The 19,768-nt window shown below is 42.6% G+C and overlaps 1 protein-coding gene and 1 long non-coding RNA gene across 5 annotated transcripts in view; one reads left to right on the forward strand and one right to left on the reverse strand.

Annotated features, from left to right (window-relative positions):
* Positions 1-19,768, forward strand: part of NHS (NHS actin remodeling regulator) — a gene marked incomplete at both ends in the record, with an annotated part of 345,228 nt that overhangs the window by 287,301 nt on the left and 38,159 nt on the right. For all 4 annotated transcript variants that reach the window (XM_082681251.1, XM_082681252.1, XM_082681253.1 and 1 more), the window contains one exon: positions 12,283-12,416. In XM_082681251.1, the coding sequence (XP_082537377.1) occupies positions 12,283-12,416 (134 nt within the window). The remainder of the gene's footprint in view (positions 1-12,282; positions 12,417-19,768) is intronic.
* Positions 1-19,768, reverse strand: part of LOC309839495 — a 72,890-nt gene that overhangs the window by 10,907 nt on the left and 42,215 nt on the right. The gene's annotated exons all lie outside the window — the stretch shown is intronic.

Below are 19,768 nucleotides of genomic sequence, written 5' to 3' on the forward strand. Positions count from 1 at the left end.
TGAGATCAGAACCGAGAAATTGGCTGCCTTCAAGATCTGCTCAATAGCCAACCCCTCAACAAAGTCTCTTGAGGGCCAGGCACTGTGCTACACCTAGGATTCAGAGAGCAACAGTGTGTGGTCCTTGCCCACAAGGAATTCCTGGTCTACTGAGGGAGACAGGCAAGTAACCAGGTAATTTCAACACAGTGATATGGGGGCTCAGAGGAAAGGCACTAATGATGCCATGGAGCTTCAGGGAAGGCTCCTCAGAGGAAGCAGCATCCTAATGGATTTCAAGTTATTTAGAATCTGATTCCTCTTTTTTTCCTTTTTTTCTTAGCAGTTCTTTATGCTCAGAGCCAATAATGGCTTGAAGTGATACCAATGTTTATGTTTGTGAGACAGGGAGAGATTACTAAGAGGCGATAAAGAGAGATTTATGTTTTATATTTCCTTTCCTTTCAAGTTTCAGGGCTGGGGTCTAAATTTCATTGGTCTAAGGGAATAAGCACCAAGAGTCTACTGCAGTTTCAGGCTCTAGTTGACGAATGTTCTCCTCACACCACCACCAGAAAGAAGTACTAGGGACCCATTAATCTACCTGCCTACTCCCAGCCTGGGGCAAATGAAAGGGCAGGAGGGGAGAAATTGAATGGGAAATTGAGTTGATATCTCCCTCCAGACTCCCCCCTTCCTTCTACGTTTTCCTAACTAGTGACACCTATATTTTACTCTTCATTATGCATTTAAGAATATAAAAGCTTTTCCTTACACGGCCCATTTAGAAAAGCCCACTGTTTCCTTGCAGAGAAAAATGAGGGTGGTGCTGGAGGTGGGCACTTCAACATGGAAGACATTTATCTCAAAAAGACCTCTTGGAAGGGAGATCAAGCTGGCAGAGTGGGACATGGAGCTCACTTCCCCCCTACAAATACATAAAAAAATACAGCTACATCGGGAACGATTCTCACAGGATACCAGCTGAAAGCTGTCAAAAGATCTCATACAACCAAAGCTGCAAGAAAGATCCCCACGTAACTGGGTAGGACGAAAGGAGAGAAAAAAAAGAAGGAATCAGGATGGGACCTGCACCCCTGGAAGGGAGCTGTGAAAGAGGAAGGGTTCCCTCACCCTGGGAACCTCCTTCGCTGGCGGGAAGGTCCGCCAGGACAAGGGAGCTGCAGGGGCCTGGAATTTGCAAGAGAGGAGTGTGCCCGGGCTGACTTGCTGCCAAGCAAGATACAGAGGGACCGGCTGACAGCTGCCGTGCTGCCACACTCCCCAGCCTGAGATGCGTGCCTGCTGGTATGCACAGCTCGTGGGTGCTGAAACTCAGGCTTCAGTGGACAGACACGGGAAGAGGACTTGCTTTGGCTGCGCAGAGACATCCTGAAGAACCTGGAGTGTGGTCTGGGCTGTAATTGGGGCTGCACACAGGACACGGCACAGGTCCGCCAAAGGACCCCATTATCGACGCATGAAGGGCCGGGTACGGGTCCACCATAGACGCCTCATTGTCAGTGTGCTCACTGCGGGGGTGCGGCTCCAGCCACGCCAGACTTTGGGAGCACGCACGTACCAGGGCTGACGTCAGAGCCAATTATCAGCACTCCCACCATGGGGCGCAGCTCCGGCAGGCCTTGGGAGCTCATGCTTTGTGAACCTGCACACTTCAAAGGCAAGGCTGACGCTCGAGCCAATTATCAGCGCTCCCACAGCCGAGACGGGTCTCAGGGCGGCACCAGCAGCAGCGGATTTTGTGGGTGTGCACACCGGGTGGCAGGAGGCCTCACAGAGTCACAGGTCCTGGCGGACAGCTCCTGAGGAGGAACACACAGCGGCTCCCAGAGGGAGTGCTGCGGTCCCGCCTACCTCACACTGCAGCTGAGAACCAGATCTCAGGGCCTCTACTCCAACAGCTGGGGAGTAGACCCTGCCCCTGACAGTGCTGTGACAACCACAAAGCAAAGACGAGGCCCCACCCAACATACAGTGCAGGCTCTGGCCAGCACAACACCAAACACACCCCCCATCAAGGGGGAACAGTGGCCAGCACATGCTGAGGAAAGATGTGGCAGACATCCATACCAAATAGAGCCCTCACACCAAAAATAACGTGGACTCACACAGTCTACCCCAGCACACTCCCACATAAAAACAGCCTTTCAGGACCACAGTAGATAACTGTTTCTCCTAAATTCGTGGAGTTAGAGAAATATAAGTAAAACGAAAATGCAGAGGAACTACTCCCAATTTAAAAGAATAAGAGGAATCCCCTGAGAGAACGATGAAACAAACCTCGCCAGTCTACCAGGCCCTGAGTTCAAAAAGGAGGTAATAAAAACGCTAAAGAACCTAAGAAACACTATTGGTAGAAATGCAGATCACTGCAGCAAGGAACTGTTCAATAGAGACCATGAGCAGGAGCCGATCAAAATTACACAGCTCAACTGCCAAGATAAAAACCGAGCTAAAGTCAATGAACAGCAGACTTAAATAAGTCTAAATAGCAGAATGAACAAGTCATCTGGAAGATAAAATAACACAAACCACCCAGTCAGAACAGCAGACAGAAAGACAAGTGGGAAAAAAAGTGAAAGCAACATACGAGATCCATGGGATAATATAAAGTGTGCACATAATACGGATTCCAGGAGAAGAAGAAAGAGAAAAAGGGATCCAAAATGTACCTGAAGAAATTCTGGCTGAAAACTTCCCAAACCTAAAGAAGGAAACAGATATCCAGGTACAGGAATCACAGACCATCCCAAACAAGATGAACCCAAACTGATCCACACCAAGACACGTAATTAAAATGGCAAAAGTGAAAAATAAAGGGAGGATTCTAAAGGCAGCAAGAGAAAAACAGAGTCATTTACAAGGGAATATCATAAGGCTATCAGCTGACTTCTCTACAGAAACTCTGCAGGCCAGAAGGGAGTGGCAAGATACATTCAAAGTTCTGAAAGGAAAAAACCTGCAACCTCGGATACTCTGCCCAGCAAGATTATCATTTAGAATAGAAGCAGGGAGAAAGAATTTCTCAGACGGGCAAAAAACTAAAAGAATACAGCAACACGGCAATACTCATGAAAAGATATTCAACATCACTAATTATGAGAGAAATGCAAATCAAAACTACACTGAGGGCTTCCCTGGTGGCACAGTGGCTGAGAATCCACCTGCCAGTGCAGGGGACACGGGTTCGATCCCTGGTCCGGGAATATCCCACATGCCATGGAGCAACTAAGCCCATGCGCCACAACCAATGAGCCTGCGCTCTAGAGCCCGTGTGCCACAACTACTGAGCCTGCATGCTGCAACTACTGAAACCCGCGTGCCTAGAGCCTGTGCTCTCAAGAGAAGCCACCGCAATGAGAAGCCCGCGCACCGCAACGAAGAGTAGCCCCCACTCGCCGCAACTAGAGGAAGCCCGTGAGCAGCAACGAAGACCCAACACAGCCAAAAATAAATTTGTAAAAATTAGTAAATAATAATAAAAAAAAAACTGCATTGAGATATCACCTCACACCAGTCAGAATGGCTATCATCAAAAAATCCAGAAACGGTAAATGCTGGAGAGGGTGTGGAGAAAAGGGAACCCTCCTACACTGCTGATGGGAATGTAAATTGGTACAGCCACTATGGAGCAGAGTATGGAGGTTCCTTAAAAAACTAAAAATAGACCTACCGTATGATCCTGCAATCCCACTCCTGGGCATATATCCAGAGAAAAACATGGTCCGAAAGGATACATGCACCCCAGTGTTCACTGCAGCACTGACAATAGCCAAGACACGCAAGCAACCTAAATGTCCATCAACAGAGGAATGGATAAAGAAGATGTGGTGTATATATACAATGGAATATTACTCAGCCATTAAAAAGAATGAAATAATGCCATTTGCAGCAACATGGATGGACCCAGAGAGTGTCATACTGAGTGAAGGAAGTCAGACAGAGAAAGTGAGATAGATATCATATGATATTGCTTATATGCAGAATCTTAAAAAAATGATACAAATGTACTTATTTAAGAAATCAAAACAGACTCACAGACTTAGAGAACAAACTTATGGTTCCAGGGCAAGGGTGGATAGTTAGGGAGTTTGGGATGGACATGTACACACTGCTATACTTAAAATGGATAACCAACAAGGACCTACTGTGTAAAACAGGGGACTCTGCTCAATATTATGTAACAACCTAAATGGGAAAAGAATTTGATAAAGAATAGATACATGCATATGTATAACTAAATCGCTTTGCTGTATAACCTGAAACTAACACAACATTGTTAATCAACTACACTCCAGTATAAAATAAAAAGCTAAAAAAAGAAGAATATAGAAATACTAAGCCTATCCTAAAAGAAATATTGAAAGGTCTTCTCTAAACAGAAAAGAAGCAAGAATCTATAGGAAAGGGAAAATCAGAACAGGAAAGGCAAATATATAAAAGGACTGAAGATCACTTAAATAAGCCAGTACATAAATTTAAAAACAATCAAAAAATCTGTGAAAGCAATTATAACTATAAGGAACAACAAAAGGATAAACATGAAGACGTAAAAGAGGACATCAGAATCACATAATGTGCGAGAGGGGAGTAAGAATATGTAGTTTTTTTAGAATGTGTTTGAGCTTACATGACTATCAGTCTAAGGCAAGAAGATACAGTTATGGTTTAACATACTTGAAAACCAGGGTAACCACAAATTAAAAACATACAGTGGTCTCACAAAAGCCAAAAAGAAAGGAACTCAAGCATAATACAAAAGAAAACCATAAACTACAAAAGGAAAAACAAAAAGAAGGAACAAAGAAGAAATACAAAATCAACTGGAAAACAAGGTTTAAAATGGCAATAAATACATACTTATCAATAATTACTTTAAATGTCAATAGACTAAATGCTCTGATAAAAAGACACAGATTGGCAGATTGGATAATAAAACAAGAACCTACAATCTGCTGCCTATAAGAGACCCACTGTAGGGTTAAAGACATGCATAGATTGAAAGTGAGGGGATGGAAAAAGATATTTCATGCAAATGGAAATGACAAGAAAGCGAGGGTAGCAATACTCATATCAGAAAAAATAGACTTTAAAACAAAGGCCATGAATAAAGACAAAGAAGGACCCTGTATTAATGATAAAAGGATCAATATAAGAAGAGGATGATATTACACTCATTAACGTATATGTATGCAATATAGGAGCACCTAAATACATGAAACAAATACTAACAGACATAAAAGGAGAAACTGATGGGAATAAAATAGCAGCAGGAGATTTTAACACCCCACTGACATCAATGGACAGATCTTCCAAACAGAAAATCAGTAAGGCAACAGAGACTCTAAATTACACATTAAAACAGACTTAATTGATATCTACAGGACACTACATCCAAGAAAACCAAAATACTCTTTTCAAGTACACATGGAACATTCTCTAGGGTAGACCACATACTAAGACACAAAACAAGCCTCAACAAATTTAAGAGAAAAGAAATTACCTCAAGCATCTTCTCTGACCACAATGGCATGAAACTAGAAATCAACCACAGAAAGAAAAATGAGAAAAAAAATGATTACATAGAGACTAAACAACATGCTACTAAAAAAAAACGAGTCAACAATTAAATCAAAGAGAAAATTAAAAAAATACCTCAAGACAAAGGAAAATAAAAACACATGGGCTTCCCTGGTGGCGCAGTGGTTGAGAGTCCGCCTGCCAATGCAGGGGACATGGGTTCGTGCCCCGGTCCAGGAAGATACCACGTGCCGCGGAGCGGCTAGGCCCGTGAACCATGGCCGCTGAGCCTGCGCTCCGCAACGGGAGAGGCCACAACAGTGAGAGGCCCGCGTACCACACACACACACACACACACACACACACACACAAAAACCCACAACCATCCGAAATCTATGGGATGCAGTCCTGAGAGAGAAGCTTACAGCAATACACGTCTTCCTCAAAAAATAAGAAAAATCTCAAACAACCTAACCTTCCACCTAAAAGAATTAGAAAAGAACATACAAAACCTAAAGTCAGCAGACAGAAGGAAATAAAGATCAGAGAGGAAATAAATAAAACAGAATTACAAATAATAAATAAATAAAACCAATAAAACCAAGAGCTGTTTTTTGAAAGGGTAAACAAAATCGATGAACCTCTAGCCAGGCTCACCAAAAACAAAAGAGAGAGGACCCAAATAAACAAAATAAGAAATGAAAGAGAAACAACAACCAATACCGCAGAAGCACAAAAAATCTTAAGAAAAAAACCATGAACAGTTTATATGCCAACAAAATGGACAACCTAGAAGAAACTGCCAAGTTTCTAGAAACATACAGCCTGCCAAAACTGAATCAAAAAGAAACAGATAATTTGAACAGCCCGATCACTAGAAGTAAAATAGAATCTGTATAAAACAACAACAGCAACAAACCTCCCTGCAAACAAAAGTCTAGGACCAGATGGCTTCACTGGGGAATTCTACCAAACAAAAAGAAGAACTCATACCTATCTTTCTCAAACTATTCCAAACGACTGAAGAGGAGGGAACACTCCCAAAATCATTTTATGAAGCCACTATCACCCTTATACCAAAACCAGACAACGATACTACAAAAAAACAAAATCACAGGTCAGTATCTTTGATGAATGTAGATGGAAAATTCCTCAACAAAATATTAGCAAACTGAATCCAACAACACATAAGAAGGATCATACACCATGATCAAGTTGGATTCATTCCAAGGTCACAAGGATGGTTCAACATACACAAATCAATCAACGTGATACACCGTATCAACAAAAGAAAAGACAGAAACAACATGATCATCTCAATAGATGCAGAAAAAGCATTTGATAAAATTCAACATCCATTCATGATAAAAATTCTCACCAAAGCAGGTATAGAGGGATCATATCTCAACATAATAAAATCCATTTACAACAAACCCACAGTGAATATAATACTCAACAGTGAAAAGGTGAAATCTTTCCCACTAAATTCTGGAACAAGACAAGGATGCCCACTCTCACCGCTTCTATTCAACACAATATTGGAAGTCCTAGCCACAGCAGTCAGACAAGAAAAAGAAATAAAAGGTATCCAAATTGGAAGGGAAGAGATAAAATTGTTATTGTACGCAGATGACATGACACCCTATATAGAAGACCCTAAAGACTCCACACAAAAACTGTTAGAATAAATGAATTCAGCAAAGTAGCAGGATACAAGATCAATATACAGAAATCTGTTGCATTTCTTTATACTAACAATGAAATATCAGAAAGAGAAAGTAAAAAAACAATCCCGTTTACAATTGTGCAAAGGGCTTCCCTGGTGGCACAATGGTTAAGAATCCACCTGCCAATGCAGGGGACACGGGTTTGAACCCTGGCCCGGGAAGATCCCACATGCCGCGGAGCAACTAAGCCTGTGCGCCACAACTACTGAGGCTGCGCTCTAGAGCCTGCGTGCCACAACTACTGAGCCCCCGTGCCACAACTACTGAAGCCTGCACACCTAGAGCCTGTGCTCTGCAACAAGAGAGGCCACCGCAATGAGAAGCCCGTGCACTGCAACAAAGAGTAGCCTCCGCTCGCCGCAACTAGAGAAAGCCCACACGCAGCAATGAAGACCCAAAGCAGCCAAAAAGATAAAATAAAATAAATTTAAATAAATAAATAAATAAAATTGTGCAATAAATAAATAAATAAAACCTAACCAAGGAGATGAAAGACCTATATGCTGAGAACTATAAAACACTGATACAGGAAACTGAAAATGATACGAAGAAATGGAAAGCTATCCCATGCTCTTGGATTGGAATAATTAATATTGTTAAAACAGCCATACTACCCAAAGCAATCTACAGATTTCACATGATCTCTATCAAATTACCCGTGATATTTTTCACAGAGCTAGAACACATAATCCTAAAATTTATATGGAACTACAAAAGACCAAGAATTGCCAAGGCAACTCTGAGGAAATAGAACAAAGCTGGAGGCATAACCCTCCCAGATTTCAGACAATACTGCAAAGCTACAGTAATCCAAACAGCATGGTATTGGTACAAAAACAGACATATAGATCAAAAGAACAGAATTAGAGATCCCAGAAATAAACCCACACACCTACAGTCAATTAATCTTCAACAAAGGAGGCAAGAATATACAGTGGAGAAAAGACAGTCCCTTCAGCAAGTGGTGTTGAGAAAGCTGGACAGCCTCATGTAAATCAATGAAGTTAGAACACAACCTCACACCATACACAACAATAAACCTAAAATGGCTTAAAGACTTAAACATAAGATATGACACCATAAAACTCCTGGAAGAGAACATAGGCAAAACATTCTCAGACATAAATCATAGTAATGTTTTCTTAGATCAGTCTTCCAAGGTAAAAGAAGTAAATGCAAAAATAAATAAATGGAACCTAGTCAAACTTATAGGCTTTTTCACAGCAAAGCAAACCATAAACAAAATGAAAAGACAACCTACAGACTGGGAAAAAATATTTGCAAACGATGAGAAGAACAAGGGCTTAATTTCCAAAATATACAGACACCTCATACAACTCAGTATCAAAAAACAAACAAACAACCCAATCAATAACTGGGCAGAAGACCTAAATAGACATTTCTCCAAAGAAGACATACAGTTGGCCAACAGGCACATGAAAAAATGCTCAACATCGCTAATTATTGGGAAAATGCAAATTAAAACTACAAGGAGTTATCACCTCACACCAGTCAGAATGGCCATCATCAAAAAGTCTAAAAATAATAAATGCTGGAGATGGTGTGGAGAAAAGGGAACCCTCCTACACCGTTGGTGGAATGTAAATTGGTGCAGCCACTATGGAGAACAGTATGGAGGTTCCTTAAAAAACTAAAAATAGAGTTACCATATATGATCCAGCAAACCCACTCCTGGGCATATACCTAGACACAACTATAATTCAAAAAGATACACGCACTGCTATGTTCATTGCAGCACTATTTACAATAGCCAAGACATAGAAGCAACCTGAGAGTCCATCAATAGATGAATGGATAAAGAAGATGTGGTGTATATACAATGGAATATTACTCAGCGCTAAAAAAGAATGAAATATTGCCATTTGCAGCAACATGGATGGACCTAGAGATTATCATACCAAGTCAGACAGAGAAAGACAAATATTATATGATATCACTTATGTGTGGAATCTAAAAAAAAAAATACAAATTCATTTATTGACCAAACAGAAACAGACTCATAGACATAGAAAACAAACTTACGGTTACCAAAGGGGAAAGGGGAGGCGGAGGGATAAATTAGGAGTATGGGATTAACAGATACACAGCACTATATATAAAATAGATAAACAACAAGGATTTACTGTATAGCACAGGGAACTATATTCAGTATCTTGTAATAACCTATATTGGAAAAGAATCTGAAGCTGTATGCCTGAAACTAACACAGTATTGTATTCCATTGTTTTTTTTCTTAATTAATTAATTTATTTATTTTTCGCTGCACTGGGTCTTCATTGCTGCGTGCAGGCTTGTCTCTAGTTGCGGCGAGCGGGGGCTACTCTTTGTTGCAGTGCACGGGCTTCTCATTGCGGTGGCTTCTCTTGTTGTGGAGCATGGGCTCTAGGCACGTGGGCTTCAGTAGTTGTGGCTCGCAGGCTTGGCTGCTCTGTGGCATGTGGAATCTTCCCGGACCAGGGCTCGAACCCGTGAACCCTTCATTGGCAGGCAAATTCTTAACCACTGCCCCACCAGGGAAGTCCCACAATATTGTAAATCAACTATATAATTTTTTTTTAAGTCTTCCTGATGAACAATGGCTATGGTGGCAGTTTAGCAAAGACCACCTGTGTGGGGATGAGGACTTTTCTCTGGTTGTGAATGGGAGTCAACATTTGTCTAAAGAATCCCAAGCAGGGCTTCCCTGGTGGCGCAGTGGTTGAGAATCTGCCTACTAATGCAGGGGACACGGGTTCGAGCCCTGGTCTGGGAAGATCCCACATGCCGCGGAGCAACTAGACCCGTGAGCCACAACTACTGAGCCTGCGCGTCTGGAGCCTATGCTCCGCAACGAGAGGCCGCGATAGTGAGAGGCCTGCGCACCGCGATGAAGAGTGGCCCCCGCTTGCCACAACTAGAGAAGCCCTCGCACAGAAACTAAGACCCAACACAGCCAAAAATAAATAAATAAATAAATTAAGGAGCCAGATTAAAAAAAAAAAAAGAATCCCAAGCAAAGGTAGGTGAGAAATACTGCCCCATTTTCCTGACACAGACAAAGTTGGCAGTTGAGGCAGGGAGGCCCACAGACAGGCCAGTCAGACATGGACAGAAATCAGAAGGCTCAAGAGTGCTCAGGTACTGGTTTAGAGTACAGCACACTGACTACAGCAAAGAGGAAAGGGGCCAGCATTAGGGCAGCCAGTGTAAATAGGCAACAGGACCAGAGAACGACCTAACAGCAAGGGCACAGCGAGGGCACTAACTAACTACACAGCCCATGGGAAAGGTAGGGCTTTAAAGTGCATTCTACTGTTACAAAAGCAGACCTTAATGAAAGCATTAATTTGTTCTTCCTTTCAGTCACTCCACAAACATTTACTGAGAACCCACTATATCACAGGCACAGCAGGGCACTGCGACAGAAAGCTGAATATAACCTCTGTTGTCCAGGGGCAGCCTTCTATAAAAGAGGCAGACATATAGAGAGATCCTGAGGTTTATCAATACAATGAGAGAGATGAAATGGCCACTGGCACTACAGGGCCTTCAGAGGAAGGGCATCTGACGCCACCTGAGAGGGTCAGTGTAGTTAGCTGTTTCCTAACACGGGTAAAAGAATTAGTGTCTTATGAGTAGCCAAATATTCTATATTATCAATGTCCAAAGAATTAGAATGTGATAAAATGTAATTATAATCAAATACTATCAAATCCCAGCAGTCTTGCTCTGATTAGCGAGGTGTGTTTGGACCTTCTAGAGCTTACAGGTCAAGAAGTGGTCAAGAGCAGAGCCCTGGGGCCAAGTGTGTACCACTGACAGCTCGGCAATGACTTGGCCTCCCTGATTGGTTTAGGCATCTGCACAAGAGGGACACTATCAGTGCCTACTTCGTGCAGTTGTCAAGATAATGCACCTAAAAGCTTTTGCAAAGCATCTTTGATGAATGGCAATTGCTCAATAAATATTGGGCATCGTAATTATTATCGTAGACGTGCTGAGTAATGGCAACTTTAAACAACACAAGACAGATTAAGACATCTGCTGCACAAATTTCTACCTTGGTCATATTGGGTGGGAGTCACGAGATTTCAGGCCCTAGGCATGAGTGTGGGCTGGGTTTTGGCAGGCAGGGAAGCCTTTGGTGTGGCCAGTATGTTGGGTAGGACGTGCTTTGGGGCTCACTGAGACACCCAGAAAGCTAAGCTGTGCTCTTGATGTCTCAGTGATTCTTGTCAATGAGTCAGGACCACTTCATCGCACACATGGAAATTTCTTGGTTTTTCCCAGAAGTACCTTTATTCCTAAATCAGACAACTGTCACCATTGGGATTTCTTTACTTTCTTAGGAACACAGGATTTGAAAGCCATCTGAGTGTTGTGGGTGACACAGCGTAGATGGGTACAACGGTGTTCAGGCCACAGGCTCTGTTTTTAAAAAATGTAATAAAGAAATAAATGAATAAGGCCCTGATGTGTAGGACTCTCCAGTTTCTGTGATATATATACTCCCACCGTAGCCTATTTCAAGCTACCAACAGTTTAAAAACTGGCTCGCAAAATTCCTGAACACATAGCAATCCGGGCCCCTGAGCCAATGTGAGCTGGCACCATCACCCACTGGATGGCTGTGAGCATCTGTCGCTACACCCTGGGAGGCTCTGGTGTGTCTGTGCCTAAGGTCCACTCCAGGACTGATGTCAGCAGATCTTGCACCATTGTTCTAGATTTTTTTTTTTTTTTTGCTCATGTTGTTTTGAAACGAGGCATGTTGAGAAATATACTACTTTTTCCAAACTTAGAGTGAACCATCTTGTACAATGATTATGAGATGGACCCACTGAAATGTAGGTGTCCAACTTCATGTGAAGTGAAAGTTTAGTTCAGAACCATTCTGAAAAGCTTATTTGGTACACAAATGAGCTGGATTAGCAAAAACCCACTTTTTTCAAGCCTTTTGCTCATCCTCCCAAGGGGGAAAGAGAAATTGAAAATGCCAAGTATGTTTCTGTATTATCGCTTTTTCTGCCCCCAGAACACCGGAGCCGGAGTGATCGCCGCGAGCAGAGAGCTGCTGCACCCCTTTCCGTAGTAGCTCCTCCACTGCCCGCCTACCCCCCAGCTCACAGCCAGAGAAGACGCGAACTTAAGGACCGGCACTTCTTAACGGTGAGCTTGATGGCCAGGCGGCAGCCCTGTACCTACTCAGCGGGAAGTATGAGTGGGTCTTGGGCGTCAGTTTCACTCCTCCTACTGAAGGAGACTGGGCTGCCTGAAAGAGCTAATCATGGGCATTTGAAAACTGAATTTTTCCCCTTTCATTCCTGAAAGGAATGCCTCTTTTTTGGGGAACAGAGTGGGGATACAGATTTTTTAAAAAAATTTAATTGGCTGCACAATGCAGTAAAGCAATAATAGTTAAGCACTCTAAAATCAGGGAAATTAGGAATACTGGATTAGCAGATACACACCACTATATATAAAAAAGATAAACAACAAGGATTTAGGGCTTCCCTGGTGGCGCAGTGGTTGAGAGTCCGTCTGCCGATGCAGGGGACACGGGTTCATGCCCCGGTCCGGGAGGATCCCACATGCCGCGGAGCGGCTGGGCCTGTGAGCCGTGGCCGCTGAGCCTGCGCGTCTGGAGCCTGTGCTCCGCAATGGGAGAGGCCACAACAGTGAGAGGCCTGCGTATCGCAAAAAAAAAAAAAACAAAAAAAACACAAGGATTTATTGCGTAGCACAGGGAACTCTTTTCAATATTTTGTAATAACCTATAATGGAAAAGAATCTGAAGAAAAAAATATGAAACTGAATCATTGTGCTGTATAACCGAAACTAACATAATATTGTAAATCAACCATCCTTCAATAAAAAATAAATAAAATAAAATCAGGGGAAAAATTGCTTCAAATCCTAATTCTTCTGCATACAAGCGGAAAGATTTAGGGCAGGTTATTTACCTTCCTTGTGCTCAGTTCCCTCATCTGTAATATGGGGATATTAATAGTAACTAGCTTATAGGGTTTGAAGCTTAAATGAAATGAGGCATGGAAAGAACTTAGCACAATGCCCGACATAGAGTAAGACCTCAGTAAATGTTAACTGCTGCAACCACTACTATTATTACTAGTCAGGCGATCGTGTGGCTGACTAGGTAGGGTGAACTGAGAAAGAACTTACATGATATGAAAAATTACCATTTGAAGATGAATCATCTCGTAATTTCATGCTTCCCCCATTCTATAAGGGAAGGTGCTCTTCTGAGTAACCAGTTACCAGAGTGATGTCATCACCACTGGTGATGTCAGCCTTGCCTGGGTGGGTGTGGCTGTAACTCAGCTCAAGCCCCCAAGTATGGATCAGAGATGATGAAGCTGAGACCAGCTCAGAATACCTGGAAACACCATTACCCCAGGTGTGCCTTCTGAGGGCTCAGTGGGGACAGGTGAGCCCTTTGTGCCTCTGAGTAGGGCACCACTGAGGTGAGAGACTATGGTTTCTGTGACCAAATCAGCCTACACAGCCTGCCTGAATGGGTAGACCCCTGCTCCCGTCATGCCAGTTTGAGGCCCTAAGTCTAAAGAAGTTACAATAGTGTAGGTAGAAGTTGAGGTTTTTATTTGAAATTAAGGTTGTATGTATAATTATAAACCCTGTACCCTTATGGCTTTACAATATGCAAATTAGATGCAAAATATTTGGGTCACATGATGCCAGACACCAAGCTGAGAACAGATTTCATCTAAATGACTCTCATGATATATCCAGATAAAACAGTGAGTGATATTGAACAGTACACAGACATTTTTCCGACTCGTGGCTGGACAGTAGGTTTCATGTCCCTCAGGCTCATCAAGTGTCTACTAAGTGCCATGTCAAACTCACCATACTGCTGCAATGCAGCCCAGGGATAAGAAAGGAAGGTAAGAGTCTCTTATGGCTTTCTGGGTCTTTACATAGAGCAGTTACAACATGCTAGTGATTTGTCATAAAAGCCCTGCTCGACAAAAGTTCCTATTAAGCTCAAATCTTAATGCTTAAATCTTAATGCTCAAATCTTAATGCTCAAATCTTAATGCTCAAATCAAATGCTTGCTGCAGCATTTGCTTTTAATGAGGCATTTTCTGCATAAAAATGCTAAAAATATTTTTCCCATTCATTATATGTTTTGTGGCTCATTAAGCTGGCTTTCTTGGCGGGGGGCGGGGGGAGAGAAGAATGTTAAGCATTTGCAGAAATGACATAAAAATATTACCCTTTGTCTTAATCTGCATAATTTTTAATAATGTCTAAATACCAAAATAAGACTATAGGAAAAAGCTTAAACTAATGAATAGCAATGAGTGTGCTTCATTTTCCCAACAAACATTAATAAGAGGTCATACTTATGTAAATCAGAAAATTTACCCATCTCAATAATAGTATTTCTAAGTAATTTGGGGAAATTTTAACTGTTCCATTTGTTTGATTGAGTTTCGGTCACCAAGGTCATTGGAAGATTTCCATTCAAGTTGAATCCCTCAGACCTGGAGCTGACTCAGACTAGAACACTGTTCTATACATTAAGCTTTGTTTACAAAGGCTGTATACTGCTGCAAGAGGAAAGGCTGTAGGGATAGGGATAGGAAATTTGTAGCCAAATTGCTAGACAGACGTTTTCGTAAACAGCAACTCTTTCCTTTACGAGACTTCAGTTAAACCATTTTTCTCCCTTTAAAAAAGCATTCATAATGAGATTCTGATATATACTCATCCACAATTCTATAAACTGTTATACTGTACTTTGGTCATTAAAGACATGATCTGTGAAGCCAAACTGCCTGGAATTGAAGACCAAGCTCTACCATTTACGAGCTATGTGACCCTGGACAAGTTAACCATTTCAGTGTCTTGGGGATAATGAGAGATAGTACCTTATAAGTTTAAAACAAGGATTGAATGTGTTAATACATGTAAACAGTACCTGACACATAAAAAGCACTTAATATGTATTAGACATCATCATCATCATTATTATGATTAGGCAATCCAAGTCCCTGAGGTATCAGTGATATAGTGATAAGACCATAGGTCCAACTAGGCTTAAATCCCAGCTCTGTAAGCTGAAAATTCAAGGGGTGTCTCCTAATGAAAGCCCATATGGAAGTCCTCCCTCATCAAGGGTGGCAAAGGAGGTGATTTCAGGCCCAGATGGTTTCACAGAGGAATTCTACTAAACTTTCAAAGTCCAGATAATCTCAACGCTCTATAAGTTGTTTCAGCACATTGAAAATGAAGAACTTCTCCATTTCTTTTATGAAACTTTTCTGAAGGTTTGATACCTAAACCTGATAAAGACAGGAGGGAGGGAGGGAGGGAGGGAGGGAGGGAGGACAGACCAATATCAACTCATGATTATTGATGCAAAAATGCTAAATTAAATGTGAGCAAACAGAATACAATATCATACTGAGAAATTAATACACCATGACTAAATGGGATTTATTCCAGGAATGGAAGGTTGGTTCAATATTAGGAAATCTATTAGTACCATATACTATATTAATAGATCTAAAGGGGGAAAATCCATATGATTACTTCCATGGATGCTGGAAAGGCCTTAAATAAAATTCAAGACCTATTCTTTATAAAAAGACTTGAGAAAATAAGACTTCAATGGTACTTCATTAACAGGATAAAATATATATGCCTTAGTCCTAAAGCCGGTGTCTAACTTAATGGGGAAACATTAGAGGCATTTCCATTAAAATCAGAAACAAGGCAAGGATACTCACTATCTGCTACTAATTAGCATTATATTAGAGGGATTAATCAATGCAGTTGGACAAAACAAATCAATTACAGGCATAAGAATTGGTAAAGAAGAAGTAAACCTGTATCTAGTTGCAAATGATGTGATACTATACCAGGAAAATTCTAGAGAATCAATTATAAAACTAACTTAAACAATAAAAGAATTCAATAAGTAGCAGGATAAAAACACAAAAATCAATATCCTTCACTTACACAAAGGATAGACAATTAGAAGACCCAGTGTTATAGAAAACTCCATTTACAGCAATAACAAAGAAGATTAAATACTTAGGAATTAATTTATCACAAATGTGCAAAACCTATATTAGGAAATTTGAAAGCATTCCTAAAAGACACAAAATTATACTTTCTCAAGTGGAAGGACACCCCTTGTTCTTGGATAGAATGATTCAGCACTATAAACAAGTCAGTTCTAAATAAATTTATAAGTTTAACACAATCCCAATAAAAATTACCAATAAGCTTTTTTAAAAATGGAGTTTGACCCATTGATACTAAAGTTCTTATGGAGAAATAAACATACAAGAACAGCCAAAGGGAATTTGGGCCAAGATGGCAGAGTAGAAAGACCCTGAGCTCACCTCCTCTCACAAGCACACCAAAACCACAACTATCTGCAGAACCATCTATGAAAAAGACCAAAACCTATCCGAAAAGATCTTTAACAACTAAGACATAAAGAAGGAACCACAACAAGATGGGCAGGAGGGGCAGACTTCTCATATAATCAAGTCCCATACCCCTAGATGAGTGACCCACAAACTGGAGAATAATTATATTGCAGGGGTTCTCCCACAGGAGAGTTCTGAGCCCCATATCAGGCTCCCCAGCCCAGGGGTCCTGCAATGCTCTGGGAAGATGAGCCACCAAAGCACTTGGCTTTGAAGGCCAATGGGGTTTAATTCCAGGAGTCCCAAAGGGCTGCAGAAAATAGAGACTTCACTTTATTTATCTGATTGCACCAGGTCTTAGTTGTGGCAAGCGGGCTCCTTCGTTGCGGCACACGGGCTCCGTAGTTGTGGCATGAGAACTCTTAGTTGCAGCATGCATGCGGGATCTAGTTCCCTGACCAGGGATCGAACCCAGGCCACCTGCATTGGCAGCATGGAGTCGTATCCACTGCACCACCAGGGAAGTCCCAACACCACTTTTAAAGGGCGCACACAAAACCTCATGTGCACCAGGACCCAGGGCAAAAGCAGTAACTTCATAGGAGCCAGGGCCAGAACTACCTGCTGGTCTTGAAGAGTCTCCCAAAGAGGTGGGGGGCAGCTGTGGCTCACCCTGGGAACATAGACACTGGCAGCAGCCATATTTGGGAGCTTATTCTACCCCATGGAAGCCAGTGCTGGTGGGTGCCATTAGCTCATTAGCACCAAGACCTGGCCCCACCCAACTGCCTGTAGGTACCAGTGCTGGGACAGCTCAAGCCAAATAACTAACTGGGTGGGGACACAGCCCCACCCATCAGCAGATAGGCTGCCTAAAGACTTCCTGAGCTCACAGCCACCTCTAGACATGGCCCTGCCCACCAGAGGGCCAAGACCCAGCTCCGCCCACCAGCTGGCAGGCACTGGCCTTCCCCTCCAGGAAGCCTGCACTAGCCACTAGACCAGCCTCACCCACCAGGGGACAGATACCAGATGCCAGAAACCCACAATCCCACAGCCTGCAGACCCAGCCAGCCAAAAGCAGGCCAGACCCAACCCTGGGACAAGCTGGGCCCCGGCCCTGCCCACTAGCAGGCCAACACAAGTTTTGGGACACCCCAAACCTCATACCCAATTGTGTCAGGAACTGGCCCCTCCTACCCATCAGTGATCTGACAGCACTCTGGGATCCCTGGACCCTGCAGCCAGTCTCCAGGACCAGGCTCTGCCTACCAGTAGTCCAGCACTAACCCCAGGACCTGGCTTCACCCACCACTGGCAGGGGAGAATAGCTCCTGAGTCTTCTGGACCCTGATTCCTCCCACCAGTGAGCCAGCACTAGCCCCAGGGCCCCCTGGGGTTCTGCAGTCAGCCACCTCATGACCAGGCCCACCAACCAGCAGCATCCACACAAGGCAGGGCCTGGCAACCAATCACACTAGAGGCCGACCAGGCCTACCAGACCACCCAGACAGTCAGCCCACCACAACAGAAGGACCCACACAGCCCTCTTAGGGGGAATCCCTAGAGCATGCAGCTTGGGTGACGAGAGGGGAGTGTGCTGCAGGGATGCATAGGACTTGTCCTACAGAAGGCCACTTCTCCAAGGTTGAGAAACATAACTAACCTACTACATACATAAAAATGCCAACAGCAACTTAAACTAAATGAGGTGGCAGAGGAACATGCTCCAGATGAAGGAACAAGAAAAAACCCCAGGGCTTCCCTGGTGGTGCAGTGGTTGAGAGTCTGCCTGCCGATGCAGGGGACACGGGTTCGGACCCCAATCTGGGAAATCCCACATGCCGCGGAGCAGCTGGGCCCGTGAGCCATGGCCGCTGAGCCTGCGCGTCCGGAGCCTGTGCTCTGCAACGGGAGAGGCCACAACAGTGAGAGGCCCGCGTACCGCAAAAAAAAAAAAAAAAAGAAAAAACCCCAGAAAGAACTAAGGGAAGTGGAGATAGGCATTCTACCTGAGAAAGAATTCCGAGTAATGATTGTAAAGATGATTAAAGAACTCGGGATAAGAATGGATGCATAAAACAAGTTAGAAGTTTTCAACAAAGAGTTAGAAAATATAAAGAACAACAAAACAGAGATGAAGAATAACTGAAATGAAAAATACACCAGAAGGAATCAATAGTAGACTAAATGATATTGAGGAACAGATCAGTGAGCTGGAAGACAGAGTAGTGGAAATCACTGCCACTGAACAGAAAAAAAGAAAAAAGAATGAAAAGAAATGAGGACAGTTTTAGAGACCTCTGGGACACATCAAGCATACTAAAATTCACGTTAAGTTCCAGCAGGAGAAGAGAGAGGAAAAGAGCCTGAGAACATATTTGAAAACCTAGTAGCTGAAAAATTCCCTAACCTGGGAAAGGAAACAGTCACCTAAGTCTAGGAAGCGCAGAGTCCCATACAGTAGAACCCAAAGAGGAACACACCAAGACACATTGTAATTAAAATGACAAAAATTAAAGATAAAGAGAGAATATTAAAAGCAGCAAGGGAAAAACAACAAGTAACATACGAGGGAACTCCCAAAAGGCCATCAGCTGATTTTTCAGCAGAAACTCTGCAGGCCAGGAGGGAATGGCACAATATATTCAAAGTGATGAAACAGAAAAACCTACAACCAAGCATACTCTACCCAGCAAGGCTCTCCTTCAGATTTGATGGAGATCAAATGCTTTACAGACAAGCTAAAAAGAGTTCAGCACCACCAAACCAGCTTTACAACAAATGTTAAAGGAACTTCTCTAGGCGAAAAAAGAAAAGGCCACAATTAGAAACAAGAAAATTACAAAATGAAACAGCTCACCAGTAAACGCAAACATACAGTAAAGGTAGGTAATCATCCACACACAAAGCTAGTAGGGAGGTTAAAGACAAAAGTAATAAAATCATCTATATCCACAAGAAGCAGTTAAGGGATACACAAAATAATTACATATAAAATATGATATCAAAAATAGTAATCGTGGGAATTCCCTGGTGGTCTAGTGGTTAGGACTCTGCACTTCTAATGCAGGGGGCACAGGTTCGATCCC

This window comes from Grampus griseus (genome assembly GCF_964374135.1).
Source record: "Grampus griseus genome assembly, chromosome: X".
Lineage (NCBI taxonomy): Eukaryota > Metazoa > Chordata > Mammalia > Artiodactyla > Delphinidae > Grampus > Grampus griseus.